A 20,043-nucleotide genomic window follows, 5' to 3' on the forward strand; every position below is an offset into this window, starting at 1 on the left:
TACGTTCCCTTAGACATACTGCATACAATTTATATATGTGTATACACATATACTCAAATATGGAACAAACAGATTGCAGCCTCCATCCTATCAAAACTTACCCAAGGGTGTTGCCTGCCAGTCTGCCCAGAGTTTCAGAACCAGACAGAAACCATGGGGAGTCACTAGTCCTGCCTGGCCTGGATGTCCTTCCTGCCCCTGAGCCACTGCTCAACTTTGAACTGAAAGTAAAAGATGGTAAATCAGTCACAAAACAATCCCAAATGGGTTAAGAACAAAACCTGGAATCCCAGGTTGAAATTCTCAGGGACTTAGTCTGGTAACATACCAGCTTAAGCAACACCCTTGGGGAATATTCCAAACTAATCTAACTGTATATTAAGAAGTACACTGGAAAAAGAAAGTGGAAAGCATGCCTAACAGACCTTATGTACATCAGTAATCCATAATAGCACAGATGCAAACACATATTAAGCTAATTAGTGATTGGAGTTAGCCACTGTGCTAAATTTTTCATTAGTGTATATGTACAAATTGTAATCAGCAGGTGTTCTATCTATAAACCTGAGCCTGAGTATGCTACTTCAATATTAAGTGGTTTAAATTCAAATGTGAACCATTAATTAGTCCTGTTAAGGGGGACTTACCTGGCCTAAGGACCACAGATCTAGAAAGTGAGCCTTGCCAGAAGGGACTACTTTCAGAGTGGATTCTACATTAAGCTTTAAGTTTAACACAGCTTCTTTCTTAAGGATTATTCTTGGAGTAGCTTGTTTCTTCAAGTTAAAGAGAGCCTGTCTCACTTCTTTCAGAATCACATATACTATTTCTTCCTACACCAGTTTGTTAAGCTGGGCTGCTTGGCTGCATCACCATAACCACTGCGTCTCTACTCAAAGTACCCATTCCAAAATCTACTTTGAAAACAAACAAATAAAAACAAAACCAGAAAAGCAGCCAAGCTGCTTATCGAGTTCAGAAAATATCTTAGAAGAAAAGCATTCCTTACCCATCACTATTCTCAGGTTTACCCAACTCCAATCTGTCTGGTTGAACTGAAAAACCAATCCTGCAGACTCTACCATCCTGTATTTAGAACAAGAAAAGCAAGTGTTCAGAACTGACATGTAAGTCAAGTTTACCAAAAAAAATTAAAACATGAGTCCTCAGTTATTGAAGAGTATTAATCAATTTAATGTTAAAATAACTAATTTAACTGTATGGTTTCAAGTTTGTTATCTGAGAAGATTTCAGGAACTTACCTCCAGAAGAAATGCAGCGTGATTTGGTCCCACCACACACTGTTTAATAGTGGCCTGTTCCAATACATTCAAAGGCGGGTGGCTGAAAATAAAAAGGGAGAATTTATAGTATTTTAGAACTTCTGAAGTCTGGAAAAAAAAAATCAAGCTGTACATGAAAGGAAAAATGTGCAGTGGTGGCTACAAATACAAAAAACTTTCAAAAATTACTAAACATGCATTAATTGAAGCACACAGCACATAAAATCCAGGGAAAAGATCTTAAAAGGTGATAGTTTTCACTTAATCTGATCAGCAATAAACAACAGGGTTTATACCTCATATTAAGAAGTCATTCTGTAATGAAGATTTTAACAAAACAATTTATCATAACTGAGAACCCCTCATTTTATTCCTGTGTTATCTAAAGTATGTCTGGACTTCAGTATCAGTAGCACTGAGGATTTCTAAGGCTCCATCATCTACTGTAAAATCTTCTGCTTCTTGTTGCTGTTAGAAAAATTGTACTTTCCTAAATTATTTACAGCAGCATATGATATGCCTTACCTGTTTAAATTATATTTGTTCAGTTTCTCTGAAACTTCCCTTAATCTGAAACAGAAAGAAATGAAGCTGTTATTTGATTACATACTCCACAGTCCACAACATCCATGCACACAGCATATTTATGATGTTATGGGAAGGACTTACCACCACATTTATTGAAGTTTAATATAAATACTACTTGGTGCTGGAAGGCTGTTTTACTTTGGAGTTTAAGCCTTGCCACAGCACCAACGTTTGCTTGCATTTCTGTGTGTTTTACAAGTCGCTATCAAAAAACACTACTCTTGCCTTGTTACAACCATTTATAATTTCATGCACAAAAAAACATATAAAGCAATGACCAGGAACTGTAGATATACTTGTATTTCCTTGTATAAGATTGAATACAGTATCCCAGAGGAGAAAGGATTATCATCTTCTAGGAAATCCAAGCATGTGGCATGCGAGAGCCAAAAATACGACAATATATTACCCAAAGCAGAAAACACAAGGAAATAGATGAACAAAAGCCAACAGCAAAAGGGACAAAACCAAATTCTGACTAACAGAAGAAACAATCCAGAGAAACATCTTATTTATAGGTTATGTATGTTCTACCTAACCCTATAAATAGCGATACAACGTTTCCAAAAGCTCAAAATATCAGAGCAGAAGAAAGGGCCAACCCATAAACCACTCCTGCTTACAGGATACTGCCTCCAGAAGTGGAAAAGAGTAATTTCTAAGGTAACTTCCAATCCACTGAGGAAAGATCCTCTATGGGCAGCAAAGACACTGGAGTACTATCAGGGAAGCATGTCAATTAAAGCTTGGGTCTCTTTCTTCCCAAAGGAGACAAGCAATCTGAAAAAGCCCCCAAAGAGCTTCCAATTATAGTCAGAGTACCTGCATTTTATCAAGATATAAAACCATGACTAATTCTGTAAAAATTGTGTAAGGTCCTCTTAAATAAGATTAAAAAATCTCAGCTTTGGTACCATGCTCATCCTAGCATAAATCAGTAACACGTTTCTAAACCTAGCAAAAAGACAGGCACACCAGCACTGTCTTCCTCTGAATCCATGCCTTTAAATCCCCCATTTTTACTTGCCTAATTTCAATTTCTACACACAGACTATGGACATCAGACTTCAGCTACTTGCAAACGCTGAGCATGAGAAAGAAAACAGACTATAGAGGTCCAAACAGTGAAATCTTAACATTAGCAACAGTGTTTAACTCCAAAGTACCTGTCCTAAGGGAAAAAAAAAACCTCTAAATCTGTTTGAGAAACAAGGTATTTTATACTGACAGAAGTAACTTCCAAGCCCAAGAAGAAGGGAGACGTGAAAAGAAGACAGCAGGATGGAATTGAATGTGTTTAGAATTGCCTTTTGCTAACCAAGACAAGCTGCCAATCTGTAAGTAGGCGATTTCACACTCCCAATTTCCAGCCACAACTACTTCACACAGGCCAAGAGTACATAGGCAGACAAGGTTTCTGTGAAGATAACCCACAAAAGCAAGAGAAAACACAAACTTCCCATGCAATCTGTGCAAAAGGTACCCCACAAGAGTGAACTTCTGTGGGAGACTATGGAATGAACCCCAAGTTGAACAGCATACACTCCACACCTTATCATATGGTTTTATACAGCAAACAGGGATTGCTGCGTGATATCTGACAAGTTAAACATCCCTGAAGTTCCATGTCTTGAGTTTATCACCTAACAATTTCCCACAGGAATCCTGAGCAGTTTTTCTCTCCTGGCAAGCATGAGTAATAATTACAGAATGGGAAAACCTACCTTTAAATTCATTGCACTGCCTTTAAGAAAAGCTGACAGCAAAAAAGTAGAACTTTATTGGAGATGGTTACTAGACTAGTCTATGAGAAACATTTAAAGCTTCCTTATCCGAGCCTTGGTCACAAGACCAGACCACTACCAAAGAAATAGGCATTAAAATTTGAAAAATATCATCATACTCCTTTTATATCTGTTAAAAATGAAATAATAGGAAAGAAACATTCTCAGAAATCTAAGACTTGAATAGGCAATGAATCCATGAGTAACATCAATCTTAAGAAAGCAGGTCTACCTGCAACAAGCACAGGCCAAAAGAGATCTAATACTGCTGAAAAGAGGCTGTTGTCAATCTGTAACAGGAGGGAACAGAGAAAGCTATAAGCCAGAATGCTGAAAGTACTAAACTCTTCTATACAAAGAAAAATAAAAGTAAAAACTATCTCATGCCTCAACCATCTCATATGCAACTGCTGTAACAGCAAAATTATCAAGTACTGCTCGTAAGCTCCTATAAGTCCACAAGGACTTGAATTTGATGCAGAACACCGCTGGAGTTGTTTCCTGCTGAGCTGCTGGTTCCACCCTCATTCCTCCCCTTTCTTGTGCTGGCACCAGCATTCACATGAACACCAATCACAAAACCAAACCAGCAGGAAAACAAGAACAAAGCAGAAAGATGTGTTTGTGTACTCTGTATGGAGAGTCTCTCTGTGAAAATAAAAACTTGAAATAATTTCCTGAAGCAATCTAAGCCTTTCTACCTGCACAGTTGCAAGGTATTGTACCAGTGACCCTCTGAAGGGAAAAGCTTATTTAAGATCAGGTTAATTTTAATTATACAGTGCAGTAATTTCAACTAATGGTGCTCTGGAGGAAGAGGTAAATGCAGAGATGACTTAGACAATTCTCACATCAAGGTCATAAGACCTTTCTGTGGTAAATGAAATCTCCAATATAAATGCCTTGACAGACTACACTTCAAAAAGGTCTCATTAAAGGCAATTAAACTACTTCAAAGGACAAAACAAGCATTTTCATCACAAACATTTTTGAAGAACTACACTAGCTTGGCAACACTTTTAGACAAAAAGTTTAGTGATGATGGCTTCTATCAAGACACACATTCTTTAAATATTATTAATGAAATTAATCCAAAAACAGTTGTGAGGAAAATAAATTCAGTTTCTCCAAGACAAGGAGGGATTTCTTTTATTTCAAGTTTTGAAGCTCCAATTTCTAGCCTCTAGAAACTGATCAGAATAGAAGAGATCTATGCTCACACTAAGCAACCAAAAAGGCTCTAGGTCAGGACTACACAGCTCAGATTTCTGACATGGCACTTTTATTCATCACAAGACACTACTTTTCTCAAAGAAGATTTCTATTTCCAGAAAAGTTCATCTTTTTAAAAAAACCAACCAGATAAACAAAATATAAACCAGCCAAACGAAAACCACACAGGCACACACAGAAAGAACCAAACAAACAAAAAAAAAACGCATCCAAAAACCCTAAAACCCCCAAAACCAGTTTGGTATGATGATCAACTTCAAGTAGGGAAATAAGAAATAAAGCTACTTCAGGCCTGGTAGATTTTTTTAAGTGACCTTTAAAACAACTTAATATGTCAATGAAGTCTGTATGCCAACAAACATGGGACTTCCACACCAGAGCAGACAGAAGTATTCAAGCACCACTACAATGCTTTTCCAAGGGAAGGCTAACACTAATACTAATAAAAATAACAAGCAGATAGCCAAGGGGACACACCCATATGACACAATCCATTTAAGCACTGGAGAACAGTATTACACACCTATCAACATTTAACAGGTAAATACAACCTTCATCCCTGTCCCTGATCCTGAAGTGCTCGGAGCACAGTGAGCCAGAGCCAGGGAACCCCCTCACAGGGTTTGGCCCAGCGGAGCTGCTCAGCCTCCAGATCAAGGACCTCTCTCACCTGCCTGTCTTGAATCACATGGAAATGAGCTCCTGTGCCAGCCTATCAGTGTCACAAAAACAGCCTCAAAAATGCAGAAAATGGACACCAATGAAAAACTTGAGCAAATACATGTTTCCTAATCCCAGGATAACACTCTGACACTAGATACTGTCATTGATGCAAAGTCACACCCAGCTATCTTCTGTGCCACAATACAGCATACCAAAGGATCCTGACCCTGACTGCCATCTCAAACATTAGAGAGCAGCTTCCAAGGAGGCAGCCTTCCACAGCTACACCTTTCCACTACCAGAATAAATGAAGATTTAGTGTGCTTTAAGTCATTCTGGGTAGAAAGAGGGAATAATCCATAAAATCAAATGCTAAAGTACCACACAAAAGCAGGCAATATGATTATCTGTAAAAATAAAGTAATGCACATAAGAAAAAAAAAAAAGAAATACCAAGTACAAAATTACAGGCTCCAAGGTAACCCATACTGCTCATCAGGGCAGTAGGATAATGTGTTTAGACTAAAATACAGAGATCACTGAAATTAACTAGATGACAAAGAAACCCACTGCTCTACTCAGTACTCAGGGGAACCATGAGTACTTACACTGTGTCCTCCCTACATTTCAAGAATTATAAATTAGGGGTATTTGGTTATTATATACTAAACCAACACCTGCTGCTCAAGAAATCCCCAAGCTGCAAATTCTTAGAAGTTGGAAAAGCATCACTGTATGTTTGCCCTATTCTAACACTGTTCTCCTGTTAATCTAGCACTGGTCTCTGTCAGCAGAAAACAGGAGGAAAATAAGATGGACTTCTTGCCTTACTTGAACAGCTGTTCTTGTACTTCATAGTATCAGCCAACACAGGTTTACAAAACATGGCTCCCAAACTTTATTTCCTATTTTGCAGGATTGTCAGTTTGGTTGATAAAGGTAGTTCTGATCACTTCATAGTTCTCTCTGAAGCATGGTAACACACTGTGCTGAACCTGCAGTAGAATGCTAATGGCAAAGACCAAACAATGTCCTGAAAACAGCTTTCTGTCACTGAAAAGTCTTCAGGTAATTCAGTGATTGTAGAATGAAAATTCTCTAACAGTAGACCATTACTATTTAATAACAACACTGATATACACAATGACCTAAGTTGGGTATAAGATAGCCCACAAAAAGGTTAAAGCATGACAAGAAAAATTAGCAAAAATAGAACATGCATTTTAGTTCCAGTTTTAAGAAAAGAAGGCAGATTTCATATCACTGTACAGAAGAACAAGGGGACAGCAGTGTATATTGCCTAGCAAGGCTTACAGTGCTGTGTTCCACAAAATCTTCACATGGAAGCTGCTGATGTTCAGGCTGGATGAGCAGACAGCGAGGTGAACCAAAAACTGTCTGAACATCTGGGTCCAGAGGGTGGTGATTAGTGCCACCAGGTCTGGCTGGAGGCCAGTGACAAGCTGCGCGCCCCACGGGTCAGTACTGGGTCCAGTCCTGCTCAACACCTTCACTAACAATGCAGATGATGGGGCAGTGGGTACTCTCAGCCAGTTTGCTCAGGACACCCAACTGCAGGACATCGCTGCCATCCAGACATGGCAAGAACCAAGGGGAGGCAAGGCACAAACCCCTGCACCTCAGCAGGAACAATCACATGCCAGAGACTGTCCAGCTGGAGAACAGCTTGGCAAGAAAAGGACCTGGAAGTCCTGGTGGCCACCAGGTTGAACATGAGCCAACATGCCCTGCAGCAAAGAAGGTAAACAGCATTCTGGCTGCAATAGAGAAAGTACTGCCAGCATGCTGAGGCAGACAATCCTTCTCTTTATGCAGCACTCACGAGGCCACATCTGGATTTCTGGACTCCCCACTACAAGAGAGACATGAGCACACTGGACAGTCTAGCAAAGGGACACAAAAATGATTAAGGGACTAGAGCACAAGAGGAAAGGCTCGGAGAGTTGGGACTTCAGCATAGGGAAGAGAAAGCCCTGGAGGGAATCTTATCAACATATATGAACACCTAAAGCAAGGGTAGTAAAGGGGACAGAGCCAGGCTCTTTCCAGTGGCACCCAGTGATAGGACCAGAGGCAGCAGACACACACCAAAACACAGGAGGTTCTGTCTGAACATCAGGAAACACTTTCTTTGACGTGAGGGTGACCAATTACTCACATGGGCTGCTCAGGCAGGCTGTAGAGTCCTAACCCCTGAGAGTTATTTAAAAGCCATCTGAGCACAGTCCTGGGCAACCAGCTGTAAATGGCCTTGCCTGGTAATGCAACCAGATGATATTCAGAGGTCCCTTCAACCTCAGCCATTCTGCAATTGATACTGAGGACTTAATGCTTTCACGATGTGATCTCCATCTATTTGACTTGAAGGCACAGCAGCAAAAGGAGGGCTTTGCCATTGAAAAGCAGGGAGTTTATGTTTTGCTGTATAGAATCCCTCTATGGTCAGTGACACAGGAAAAAAGTTACACACGAGTCAGGAAAGTGTCGGAGTTACATTCAGCAAAAAAATTCATGAGTACTTAAATACCCAGCTGGAAGTATTCTGTTTCTTTAGCAGCAACAGCAAGACCAGGGGCAGACAGCTGTAGAATTTGTGAAATGCCTCCAACTAGCAATGAATTCTTAAGCTGGGCAACTGGTTCCTCTAGCTCAGAAACTACTTACACTCCTTCTTCAGATTTCAGTGACACTGAAAACATCCCCCTCTGAATAAAAAAAATTTTAAAAAACCACAACCATAACCCCACACCACAGCGCAGAGGATGGCCATAGCCTAGCTCAAGGGGAATACAAAGTCAATCATGCTTTTTAAATAAGCAAACACCCATAAACTATGAAACAGCATGGTCCCTTTTCAGTTAACAATCTGAATACAAACAGGAAGAAATCACAAATGGTATGGTCCTCACAGGACTGCCACGGAGGAGTTACCATCATGCCTACATGTTATTTAGCACTTTATCTAAAGGATTTGGTAGTGAAGTATATCTATAGCTACAAGTTGCCTAAACACCTAGTGTCATTTCTGGGGGGGCCAAAAAGAAAAATACACTGCAGGAGAACGAGTTAGACTCAATCTGAGGTCCTTCTAAGGCAGTAGATTTCCAAAAGTATAGTTTGCAAATCCAGACAGAAATCTGTTCTCTGGTGCAGAATGCATCAAATCATCATTCTGTGGTCCCACATTCTGTTCAACTGCACAAAGTCCTTGCAGCTGTTTTGTTTAACATTTAGCAGAAGACCATTTCTTTAGCCAGAACACCACAGCTAAACAACTGGATTAACCACCTCAGTTGGGTGAGTTCTGAATCTTAAAACAACTAAGGTTGTAAGCTATTCAACTATCCATCATTTTAGGAAGTGTATCCTCTTGTGATAATAAAACATGAATAATGGGAATTTAGAACCCCATGGTTATAAATTCAAGGACACTTGAAAAATGCACACATGATAACAGCATGAGCAGTGTTACTACACTGAACAATAAAAAAATGCTAGCTATCAAACACAGCTAGGAAGCTGTATACTTGTTTAACTAGAATGAGTGAAAACTAAAAGACCCCATTAAGGCAAAGAAAATAAAAAATCCCATTTTTACAGTCAGAACAGTGCTGTAGTGATTCCATTAAAAAATGCTACCAAAATAAAAATCCAGTCACTGAAAATCACAGAACCTCTTTGTGTCCCATTGTGATAAGATTGTTGATGTTCCTTCAGGACTTCACAACAAGCCACCAGGGAGGCTGTGAATTTACCAACATACCAGCTTAAACCTGGAGAGCCAGGTTCTGGTCCCAGCTGAGGTTACTGCAGGAACCCAAATCATCTCTTCACCATTTTCCTTTGCTCTAAGCTTTTGGGAGCTGTGATCACTTTTTATGCAAAGTTGGGAAATGGTCTTTAACTAGAGCATTCAAATGCTATAAAAATAGTCTTTAAAGTAAGAACCGCCACATTGTTAAATACTTGGTGTCTTGACAAGAGAAAAGCAACTGTATGTTTTGTACAAGTGATTTTATTAAAAACAAAGCACAAACAAGAACTGAATTCTAATTGCTTTGCTATAAAGTCCAATGACCTTATTCTCATTCTGAATTAGTTTTAGCAACAGGGAAAGATCACTTCGCACATCCAGTCCTTTACTTGCCAATTCCTCCAATTCCAAGCCCTGAAATATTCAACAAAACTCTGATATCACAGTGTTACCTGCATGCCACTTTTGCAAACTTGCTAAAAACTGCCTTTTAAATACCAGACCTCCTCTTCACACTGCTCTGTCTTCCACTAAAAACACATCTTCAAAACCTTTCTCTCAGACACTGCATCTTTGATTTAGATAGGAATGGACTGAGGCCTGGAATAAAGAGTAGAGAGCAAGCACCACGCCAGAAAAACAGGCAGCCAAATCGCTTTGTCTGACGCACAGTGCAAGCAAAATAAGAAACCCCAGCTTCTGAGGCGCACAGCTCATCCCAATACTTTTTTGCACTGCCAAAAACAAAATTCTTTTTTCCATCTGCCTGTACCCCAGCCATGAAACCCCAGGTGCTTCCCTCAGTGTAACTAACCAGTGTTTTGCCTCCCCTCTAGAAGAAGCAGCACATCGAGTACCTCCTGCATCACATTTTGCCGAGGGCCATATTATTTCTGGTAACAATCTTGCCAGATATAGATTCTGCACCACATGAGAAAAAAATAAACTTTGGTCATTCCAGCAAAACAGCCTGTTGCTCCCCAGCCTTCCCATGAGGAACAGGGTACTCCTTGCCAGATTATCTCCCGCCTACCCAATCTGCCCCACAATGACAAGATTTAATGATCCATCTCATTTGAAGGTTTAATTAAGTACCTTTACATTACTGCTCTAGAGACAGACACAAAGTCAGTGAACTGCATATAGCATGACTTAAAAAATGAAAAATGAGAGAAGAAAAACTGCTGTTAATAATATACTGTTTTCAAAGCCGAAGAAAAGAGTTCCAACAACCTAAGAAAGATCTTCATTAAATATCAGACAACAATAACTCACACTAAAAAAATATTAAATAGATTAAAAGCCATAAATTCTCTTCAGAAGAATGTATCTTGATATTTACTAGAGAGAAAAAAAATACAGCTCTGACTATTTTTAGGCTGGATAGAGAATAGCAAGAATTTAATATAATAAATATTGTAAGAATAAATACAGAGACACATTTAAGAAAATTAATTTTGCAAAATGAACAAAAAATTAAAATGATACCATCCTTACTGAAGGAAGTGACAAACTGCAATGGCTTCAAGCAAAAGCAGAGTAAGGTGTACAATCAACTTTATTCCCATGGGCAAATACTTATTCTCCAGTTAAGTTTTTGGAAAAATGCTGTAACACAAACATTTGTTTATGCAGAGTCAATGTCAGACTCCACGCTGACACCTACATAGTGAAATTACAAATTTCAGTAGAATCCAGAGATCCCAATCAAGATTAATTTCAGAACTCCCTACCTACACATTCTGTATCAGAACTCACTACCTATATAGAGAGATAATTCATCCCAAAGGTGAAAAAGGTGAGAGGTTGAGGAAACATAACAGATAACAGACAATGAAGCACAATGAAAGAGGGTAAGCAAATTTTTTAAATGTTGTTTTATCACAGGTTTGGTTAAAGTAGTCAACTACTACTTCTGTAGCACAATGCAAAAAAAAAAGACAAAATTAGCATCCAGCTTAACTAGAGATGATGGCAAACATGCTGCAGAAAGTAACACCAGCAAGACCTGGGTACAGAGCAGTTTCTGGGCTACCTTCTAATGAAGAGACAAACTACAGCTGCATGGTTATTATCACCCTCAGCTATTTGAGATATTTTGAACTGATTCATCTGGCAAACAAAAAGCACACTCTCTCAAATGTGGATTATTTTTGGGGCTCTTTTTTGCTGAAGACAAATTTCATAAGATTACTGAAACCTCCAGCAGCCTTGGTACCTTTATCTGCTGCATTACACTACTGCTGCCACAAACTACACTGGCAGACCTCATGGCTGGCAATAAAACAATGATAGCAAGAAATCCCAACACAGCTAATGTTCAAAATAGTACTAATCATGGAAATGTTTTCAAAGTTTTTATTCTGCACTCTTTCATAAACACCTTAATGTAAAAATTAAATCAGAAAGATAAACCAAAATATCTTCAGGCATCTTTTCTGATAAAAGGCAGTAACCAGTTTAATGATCAAAAGCTGTCCAAAACAACATTGCAGAAAATACATGTTTCATCTCTACTGTAGATATAAGCAATTTGAGAAATCACCTCAACGGCAACTGGCTTGGGATTACAAAAAGTAGCCAGTTAGACAAACTGTAAAATGCTACACCAAAAATCATTTTTAGAACTGCAACAAAATAATCAAGTTGGGATGTTAAATATTCACTGTACCAACATGGACTGCTTCTGTAAAACACACTGCACTTTAAAGTGCAGCAGCTAGGATTTGCTGAAAGACTGGGTGAAGCATATTCAGTATGAGAAATTCCCCTGACAAGTGCTGGGTGTAGCAGTGAGCCTTGTGAGATGAGGACAAATTTTCAAAGACAGCAAATTGAATGGTTACATCACTCCTCACCCAGAACCAAACTGGCAGTTTTAGGTGTAAATGCAGATGACCAGTGTTCCCACCTTAAACTTTCTGTTTAGGTTTACAGTATGTTTCAACTGTTTAGAATTGTCACACTTCATACCTGTGTATCAGTGAATATGTGTTCTCTCTTATATAAAACTAAAACATTCTTTAAATTGAAGCAAAATACTAATTTCCCTAGAGGGGAAGGATAAGAGAAAAGAAAGCAATGTTGGTGACCTGCATTTTTTAAGCACAGAAAGACTTTTAGAAATAGAGCACAGAGTTTATTATCAAAATAGTTCTATGCCAGAAAGAGCAAATAAGATCTGAAGTTTGGATAATTATTCCTGTAATGGAGTAACTAATGCTGTGTCGTCCTCACTTAAACTGTCAAGCTTAAGGGTTTGGACAAAATACATGTGTGCACTGTGAAAATTAGGTTTGTGCATTTATTTCAACATCTTTTTTCTCCAAATCGTTCCTCTCAATTTAAAATCCTCTAACTACTGCAACCAGGCCTTGTCTTCACCTTTTCTCTGGGGCACACACAGATGCCAACTACTGCAGTCTCCTGTGTGGAGTTGTTGCTAAGAACCAAATCCTTAGTGGACTTCAATGAACTCAAGGTTAGAAAAAAATCTGTACAACTGAAAAGCACAAGTAGTTTTTCTGTGTATTTTTTTTCCTGCATAAATGGCTGTTGATGCAAAGAAAGACAAAACAGTAACTTTTACACTCAGCATCTTGCAAAAGTAACTGCAAATTAGATTGCTGCTAGTGTAATCACTAAAACAAAATACCTTGAACCCCCTTCTCTTCTTCATATAAATTTCAAATACATAATATCACCTATTTAAGCCACAAATTATTAACTGTGCCAGGAATGTGAAAAGGCAGCTACAATACCTTGCAGTTTGCCAAGCTTAGGTACATCCTTGGTTGTTTTTCCTCAAGTGTCAAGTCATTTTTCATGTAAGTATAATTGTGTACTGAACAGTTATCTACTTCAGATAGTTTAAGAAAGAGTCACACCCTTCATGTTTATTTTTGATTGAATCACAAATGTGACAAAGATCCTACATGGCAATCAGAATATTTCATAAATACATACTATACCAAAAATTACCTCAAATGCATGTCATTGATTATAGTTTTTAACTTATACAAATATTTAGTGCATAAATGTTGTTGACTTAAAATGTTGTTCTCTGACAGCTTTGACTTGCAGTGCCAACCTTAAAATACAGCTACTAATATCTTAGTCAATTAGTTTTACTTTATTATTGGTCCAACAAATATGCTCAAACCTTACATATCTGATTTGAGAAGGAAAAAAGAAAGCAACATTTGGGCCCCAATTACTATTTTACCAAATTCCTTGTGACAGGTCACAACTACTCTCAGCCCAGATCACATTCACAGTACAGTTTCACATTACAGTAGCCAAAATAAACTTGCTGCTTTCAAAATGGAAGGAACTCAACCCTGCTTCCTCTTTCCCGTTCTTCACTACCAACTCTCCCTCCTGCAGCACTTTTCAAAATATTCTGATGTGCACCCAACAAGGAGATAAACAGTTCAACTTCTTATCTTTACTTCGCTTTACCAGGGCTATCTTTATATCATTTTAGCAACTGAAGTCAGTTTCCTATGGGATCAGAAACTCACAGTTAGTGCAATGTAGAGGCGGGGAAAACAAACCTCCGCCTTCAGAAGAGAGCAATTACTTTGACTTACAACATCTCAGGAAAGTTTCAGCAAGAACATTCACAGACAATTACATATGTACTCTCTCAAAAGCAGCATCTGGGGTGTAGCACGCAGCTGTAATCAGAAGAGGACCCTGGTAGAGCAAAGTCCAAAAAGGCCTAGAATACTGGCCTATGCAAAAGTAACCTTCCACATTCAACCAGACATGAAATAACACTGTACATTCTGATGCTTAACCTCCCAAGTTATTGTTCTTAAGTAACAATACTAAGTAAGATCAAATCTTGATGCACTGCTGCACGTATGAATCTTGTAACAGTCTATAGTACCAGAGTGGTGGTGCAAATCTTTTGAGGCAGCCAAACCATTTGATATTTTAAAAAGTGTTTCTATCTAAGAGTGTGATGATAATAATAATGTCATGACAGTCACACCGTTCCCTTCTTCTCTTCTAAAAGAGCACAATCTAAATTTAGCTATGCTTTCAAGAAATTAATCCTAAAACCAAGTTCAATACTTTGCCTGTAACTAAAGTTTATCAAGCAGCTCTAACTCAGGGAATTCAAATAATACATCAGTTATGGCTTCCCAGTAATTAAACCACCTATTCCTGTTTGAGGTGGGCTACCTGCAATTTTGCTATGTAGATTAGGAAGAGTTTAAAGTACACCAAAGTAAATCACCTAAGATAAAAGAAGTACTGTATTATCTGCACAAAACTTGCAGATTCTCTATTTAAGAACACATCTGTCAATCCCTTCTTTTCCCCAACTCGGGGCAGCAATGCAGATCACACATAAGTACCAGCAGAGAAGTTTGTGCTCAGGCTGCCTTCCTCTGCACAAGAGGACAGGTATTCCCCCAGACGCAGCAGAGGGGGTTCAGGTCGTGCAATATCACTTTAACAGGAACACTTTCATTATCAGGAGCTCTCTCTCCCTCCTTGTGCACGGCTGCTGCACACGTGTGGGGCCAAGACACCAGCTCCACATCTCTGCTGGCTCCCTGCACAGCCACCCACACCCTACGCCAGCTCCTTCCAGCAACATCTGCTTGAGATTTTTAACAGATTTGCTCATCAGTAAATGCAAGGGGGGGTGGCGTTTGCCAGAGCAGCAGCCACAAATCCACAGATCACTTGCACAGTACCTTAAATTGATGTGCAGATTAAAAAGGTATGTTCTTGCTAGCTATTTTTTCCACATAAATTCAGAGAGTGCAAACAATGCAGGCAATGCAAAGTATACAACTTAAATTTTCAGTTCAGGCACGGCCTAAAGTAAGTAACATTCAAATAACAGAGACAGGCACTGAATGTATTATTAAGGGAAAACAAAGTCATGTAAAGAACAAGATCATCCTTTCTTCCCCCAAAGCTGCCTCTACATACAGAATCACTGAAGCTTCAAATTAACTTTTCTCAGGTGTGCTACTAGTTTCAAAGATGTCACTGCCAGAAAACTTACTACAGGACACTTCTAAACCCTCATATTCAGAATACCCTCTATTTAACCAAATTCATTACATCTCATCTTCAGGAGGAGAGAAAAGACCACATTAACATTGTGTCAATGACCACTTCAAAAATTACATCTTACTCTATGCTAAGACTTAAATGGTGTAGCTGACAAGAATTTTCTTAGTACAAGGTTAAACCAAAGTCAAAGCTTTGAGATAAATCCTGTCTGTGAAGGTTAGTTCATGTAAGGAAAGCCACTTCTGTAAGGTGAAAGACTCCCCTTCTCCTTCCCAGAGCAGCAAGTTAAACTGCTCCTGTGAGGTTTCATAACAGCCAAGAAAAGGCTATTTGTCATGGTTACACCCACTTCCTCATCCAATATAAAATTAAGAAATATACTAAGAATTTACTTAGATTAACTTATCTATGAAACTGTGTCAAACTTCCTTCACAAGGCACAAAGTCTCCAACACTGAAAGAGGTGGATAATTGACAAAATACACCTAACACCCATTGCAACAGAAGCTGGACACCTCTTTTTCAAATATTAAAGCCATTAATTTACATCCCAAATACCCTATGGAGTTGTTTCTCAAACTGCAGACCATACTGAATTTTTCTCCCATTAAACTCCTCATATTCAGTTTGCAGACAACACATGGCTTGGGGGAAAAATTCCATTTTACTTGTCCTCCTCAATAAACTTACTAGAAAAACCTTAATTATCTCAGTTCATCCTGAGCAAAAGCTTAGCCTAGTATCCATTTCAAAAGATGAATCCTAACACAACTACAAAATTAAGTATGACCTTGTCCTCTGTGAACTCTCTTCAGTGTCACAGCTCCCAGACACAAGTGAAGAAGTCAACACTGTTTCAGCTTATTCAAGAGAAGACTAATAATTACCATCAAGGTGCAACATTAACCTACATTTTCAAAAACACTAGCTAAGAAGTATTTTCAGATGATGAGTAGATGTGCTCAGGACTCCTCTGATTATTTGTGGTTCTACAGCTACTTTCTCCTCTTTTCTTTGAAGTGCTCTGCCATTCTCACAGTTGCTGCATGAATAAGTGTGATAACAAATTACACAGAAAACCTAATAAGAACTGTAGAACAGAATGACAGAAAATGCACCGAACCAAACTGGAAAAAACTAATTCCTCACATTTTTTCGACTACTTAAGAGCAGAGCAACACTTCAGGAGAAGGATGGTTTCAAAAAACCACTGCCTTTACACATCTACACTGGTTATTAAGCATAATGCATTAAATACTTAATTACAAAATTCAACAGTGTCCTGTACCCTGAACACACAGGGACTGCAGAGATAAATGCCTTGGGTTTGAAGTGATTACTCCTTAGGAGCAGAACACAAATCCATTACTGAAAGCATACAATACAGAAATATGATCCCAAAATCTGATTTTGAGAAACAACTATCATTCAGAATACAGACAGAAAAAAACCCTGACTGACCACTGGCTGCAGCACAGACTCAAAAAAGCCTATAAAGTGAGAGAGAAAAGAACCAGCACAGAGACAGGAGATGTTCCAAGATCCTAACTTCTATATGTATGAGAATTTATTAAGCTATCTAGATCTTGATCAACATTGACAGAATAGTAATAAGCAGCAATACTACTGATAAAATTGAACTGGCATTTCCAGCACATGTGTGTGTGCCTCAGCCCTATTTATGAATCATTCTGATTTCACTGCATTACAAGTTCTGATACACAGCTACTGCACTTTTAGTGAAATTACATTTATGAAGTCAAAATTTCTGACTTGCAGCTCAGATCAAGGAGTCACTTCATTTTTCAGAATAGTCATTACTTAACAGCACTGCTGCAGCTTTCTCCATATATTAATTACCACCCATTTTGAAGCTTCCTGTATCAAAAAGTACGTGTAAGAGCTGCTGCTGTTGTAAGAAGAAAAACAAATTTAAAAAACAAGAAAGCATTATGAAGACTGAAAGGGACTGGTATTTTATATAAATATGTCAACAGAAGAGGTAACATTAAAGAAAAAACAGATGAGCTCTCTCACTTGGAGCAAAGTGTGATAATTACATGCTAAATGTTTTCTAAGGGCCTAGCAACATAAAAAGGAAAAAAAAAGAAAACCTACTGGGGTCCTTTCAAGTTCAAAGGCCTAGATCTTACTCCAAACCAAAAGAGTGCAGGCAATAAGTCCTAATACAGCATCATCTCTCAGTTTGTCACTCTAAAGGAAGATGGTCTATGCCAAATTTAAATGCAGTACCTTATGGAGAAAGCAAATCAATTCTGTAGGAATGGCTAGGCCTCCTAGGAAGTAGGAGTCTGTAAAATGTATTATCAGGCTACAGGAAAAAAATACAGTCCACTTCAGGTTTTAGATCTGTTTTATCTTTTCCCTGTGTAAACATATAGACTATGTAGTTAGGTAGAATTTCTGTCTTCAAAACTACCTATTTTCCTCGTTGTACACACTCAAACCTCACCTGCTCTAAGAGGCATCTCAGCAAAGACTGCTGTAGGAAAAGCGACCTAACTACAAACTGTGATCTCTACCCTGACCTACTGGTAGTATCAAAACCAGGAGAGTATAAGCAAGAGCTCGTGCTTTTTAAGGTTTAAAAAAACTTTAATATTGCTCAGAATCATTAAATAACATTTACCTTTAGTGTAAAAACACTTTAGCTTTCTATCTAGTGATGATTAAACATCACGATTTAGTCACACATAAATTTGTGAGAAATTAAAGATTAAGTTTTTAAGAATTCCTGTATAAAAGCGCAGAAGTAAAATTTGCAAGCTATTACACATACCATTAGCAATTGCTATAGAAGAAATATTTGACAGCCACACAGATCTGTCAAATAAACGTCAAGCAGTGAAGAAAATTTGGTTCGTGGATTCATTTTCTCTCAAAGCACTCCAGTTTCTCCCCAGCCTGCAATTTCTCTCCCCCAATCCTACATGAAGTTAGCTGCGTGGTTTCCAGGCTGGCAGCTGTCATCCCCATCTCAGCCAAGCCGCACACCACCAGTGATTCGGAGATTGGGCCTCCTTTTGTATCGAACACCGGGTGCGTGAGCAGGGGAAGGCAGCGCACACCGGCGCTGCGTGTGACAGCGCTGCCGCCTTTATCGCCGCTCCCGTCATTCTCTCTCTCACACACCGCGATCCCCCATCCGCATTGTCTGCCTCGCTCCATCCCTCATTAATATGGACACGTTCTCGCTCCTCCGCCAGGGATCCCCGGGAACCCGCTCCCTCGGCCAGGGAACCCCCTTCCTCGGCCGGACGCCGGATTTCCCTGGCCGGCCGGAGCCCCCGCCGGGCCCGCGGCGAAAGTCGCGGCCCCCCGGTCCCGCGCGGGGCGAAGCCGGCGGCGGCGGGGGCCGGGAGAGGCCGCTCGGAGCGGGACGCGCCGGGACCCGGCGGAACCGCGGCCCGGCGGGGGGTTCGGGCCGGCCCCGCTGCCCCGGGGCCCCTCCCCTCGCCCCCGGGGGCCCCCCCCCTCCGCCCCCCTCACCGGTCGTTGAGCTGGTCCTCGGTGCCCGGCAGCGGGTGCACCACGAAGTGGATCGAGGTCATGTTCCGCGCCGGTGCCCCCCGGCGGCGGCGGGAGGCGGGCGGGCGGGGGCCGGGCACACAATGGGGGCGGCGGGGGAGGGGGCTCTCGGCCTCCGTCCCTCCCCGGGGTGGTTCGGGGCCGCCCGGCGGAGTCTAGGGCTCTCAGCGGCCGCGGCGCTGCGGGCGCGGGGCGGGGCGGAACGGCCGCAACGGCGCCGCTCGGAGCTGGGCCCGCGCCGCGCTCACGCACGCGCCGCCATCTTGGCTTCCAGCGGGCCCTTCTCCCTCCCCCCTCCCCCGCCCTCCGTGCGCCGCGACGGGGAAGGGGCGGGGCTCGACCGGCGCGCGCGGCGGCGCGCGTGCAAGCCTCGTGCTGACTGGCGCGCGCCGCTCCCTCCCCTGCCACTAAGCGCGCCGCCGATTGGCCCGGTGCGTCGCCCTCGCGGCGGGTCGCGATGACGTCATTGCGCAAGAGAGACGTAAAGCACCACGTGCTCCCCCCGCTTTCTCCCCCCGCCCAGAGCGGCTCCCCGGCGGGCGGCGCGCGCGGCTTCCCCTGAGGCGCGGGGGCGGGGGCCGCCGGAGCCGCTTCCTCTGGGCCGGGGAGGAAGCGGGGGCGGGGCCGTGTGGGGCCGCACTCTGCCCGTCCCTGGGGTGCCCTGAGGGGGGCACAGGGATTTCCCCCGATGCCCGCAGGTGCTTCAAGCCCGTCGGCACCCGCTCTCCGCGGCCGCTGCTGGCTCTGTCCTTTCCAATTGCGTTTCTTCTTGTATTTTTAGTCAGCCTTCCCTGCAGCAGCCGGCATTTTTCACTGTTTTTCAGGGAGGTTCCCAGAATCATTAGGGTTGGAAGGGACTTCTGGAGACCATCCAGTCCAAGTCCTCTGCCAAGGCAGGGTCATCTGGAGCAGGTGACACGGGAACGTGTCCAGGTGGGTTTGGAATGTCTCCTGAGAGGGAACGACATCCCTGGGCAGCCCCACAGCAGTTCCACTGCTCTGCTCCTCTCTGCGTAAAGCAGCTCTACCTTACATTGAGGTGGAACTTGTATCTCACTTCTGTTTCTGGCCTTTAGTCCTCGTCCTATCGCTAGGCACCAGCAAAAGGAGTCTGGCGCCATCCTCT

The 20,043-nt window shown here is 41.3% G+C and overlaps 1 protein-coding gene across 8 annotated transcripts in view; it reads right to left on the reverse strand.

Annotated features, from left to right (window-relative positions):
- UBR5 (ubiquitin protein ligase E3 component n-recognin 5) overlaps positions 1-19,187 on the reverse strand; it is an 84,993-nt gene extending 65,806 nt beyond the window's left edge. For 7 of the 8 annotated variants that reach the window (XM_030943627.1, XM_030943624.1, XM_030943625.1 and 4 more), the window contains exons 1-5: positions 18,879-19,187; positions 1,809-1,853; positions 1,263-1,344; positions 1,010-1,086; positions 102-221 (exon numbers count right to left, since the gene is read on the reverse strand). In XM_030943627.1, coding sequence (XP_030799487.1) covers positions 102-221; positions 1,010-1,086; positions 1,263-1,344; positions 1,809-1,853; positions 18,879-18,940 — 386 coding nt within the window. In that variant the 5' untranslated portion in view covers positions 18,941-19,187. The remainder of the gene's footprint in view (positions 1-101; positions 222-1,009; positions 1,087-1,262; positions 1,345-1,808; positions 1,854-18,878) is intronic. The other variant, XM_030943628.1, reaches the window with a different exon arrangement.
- Between the last annotated feature and the right edge of the window lie 856 nt (positions 19,188-20,043).

Source organism: Camarhynchus parvulus, chromosome 2 (assembly GCF_901933205.1).
Source record: "Camarhynchus parvulus chromosome 2, STF_HiC, whole genome shotgun sequence".
In the NCBI taxonomy this organism is placed as follows: domain Eukaryota; kingdom Metazoa; phylum Chordata; class Aves; order Passeriformes; family Thraupidae; genus Camarhynchus; species Camarhynchus parvulus.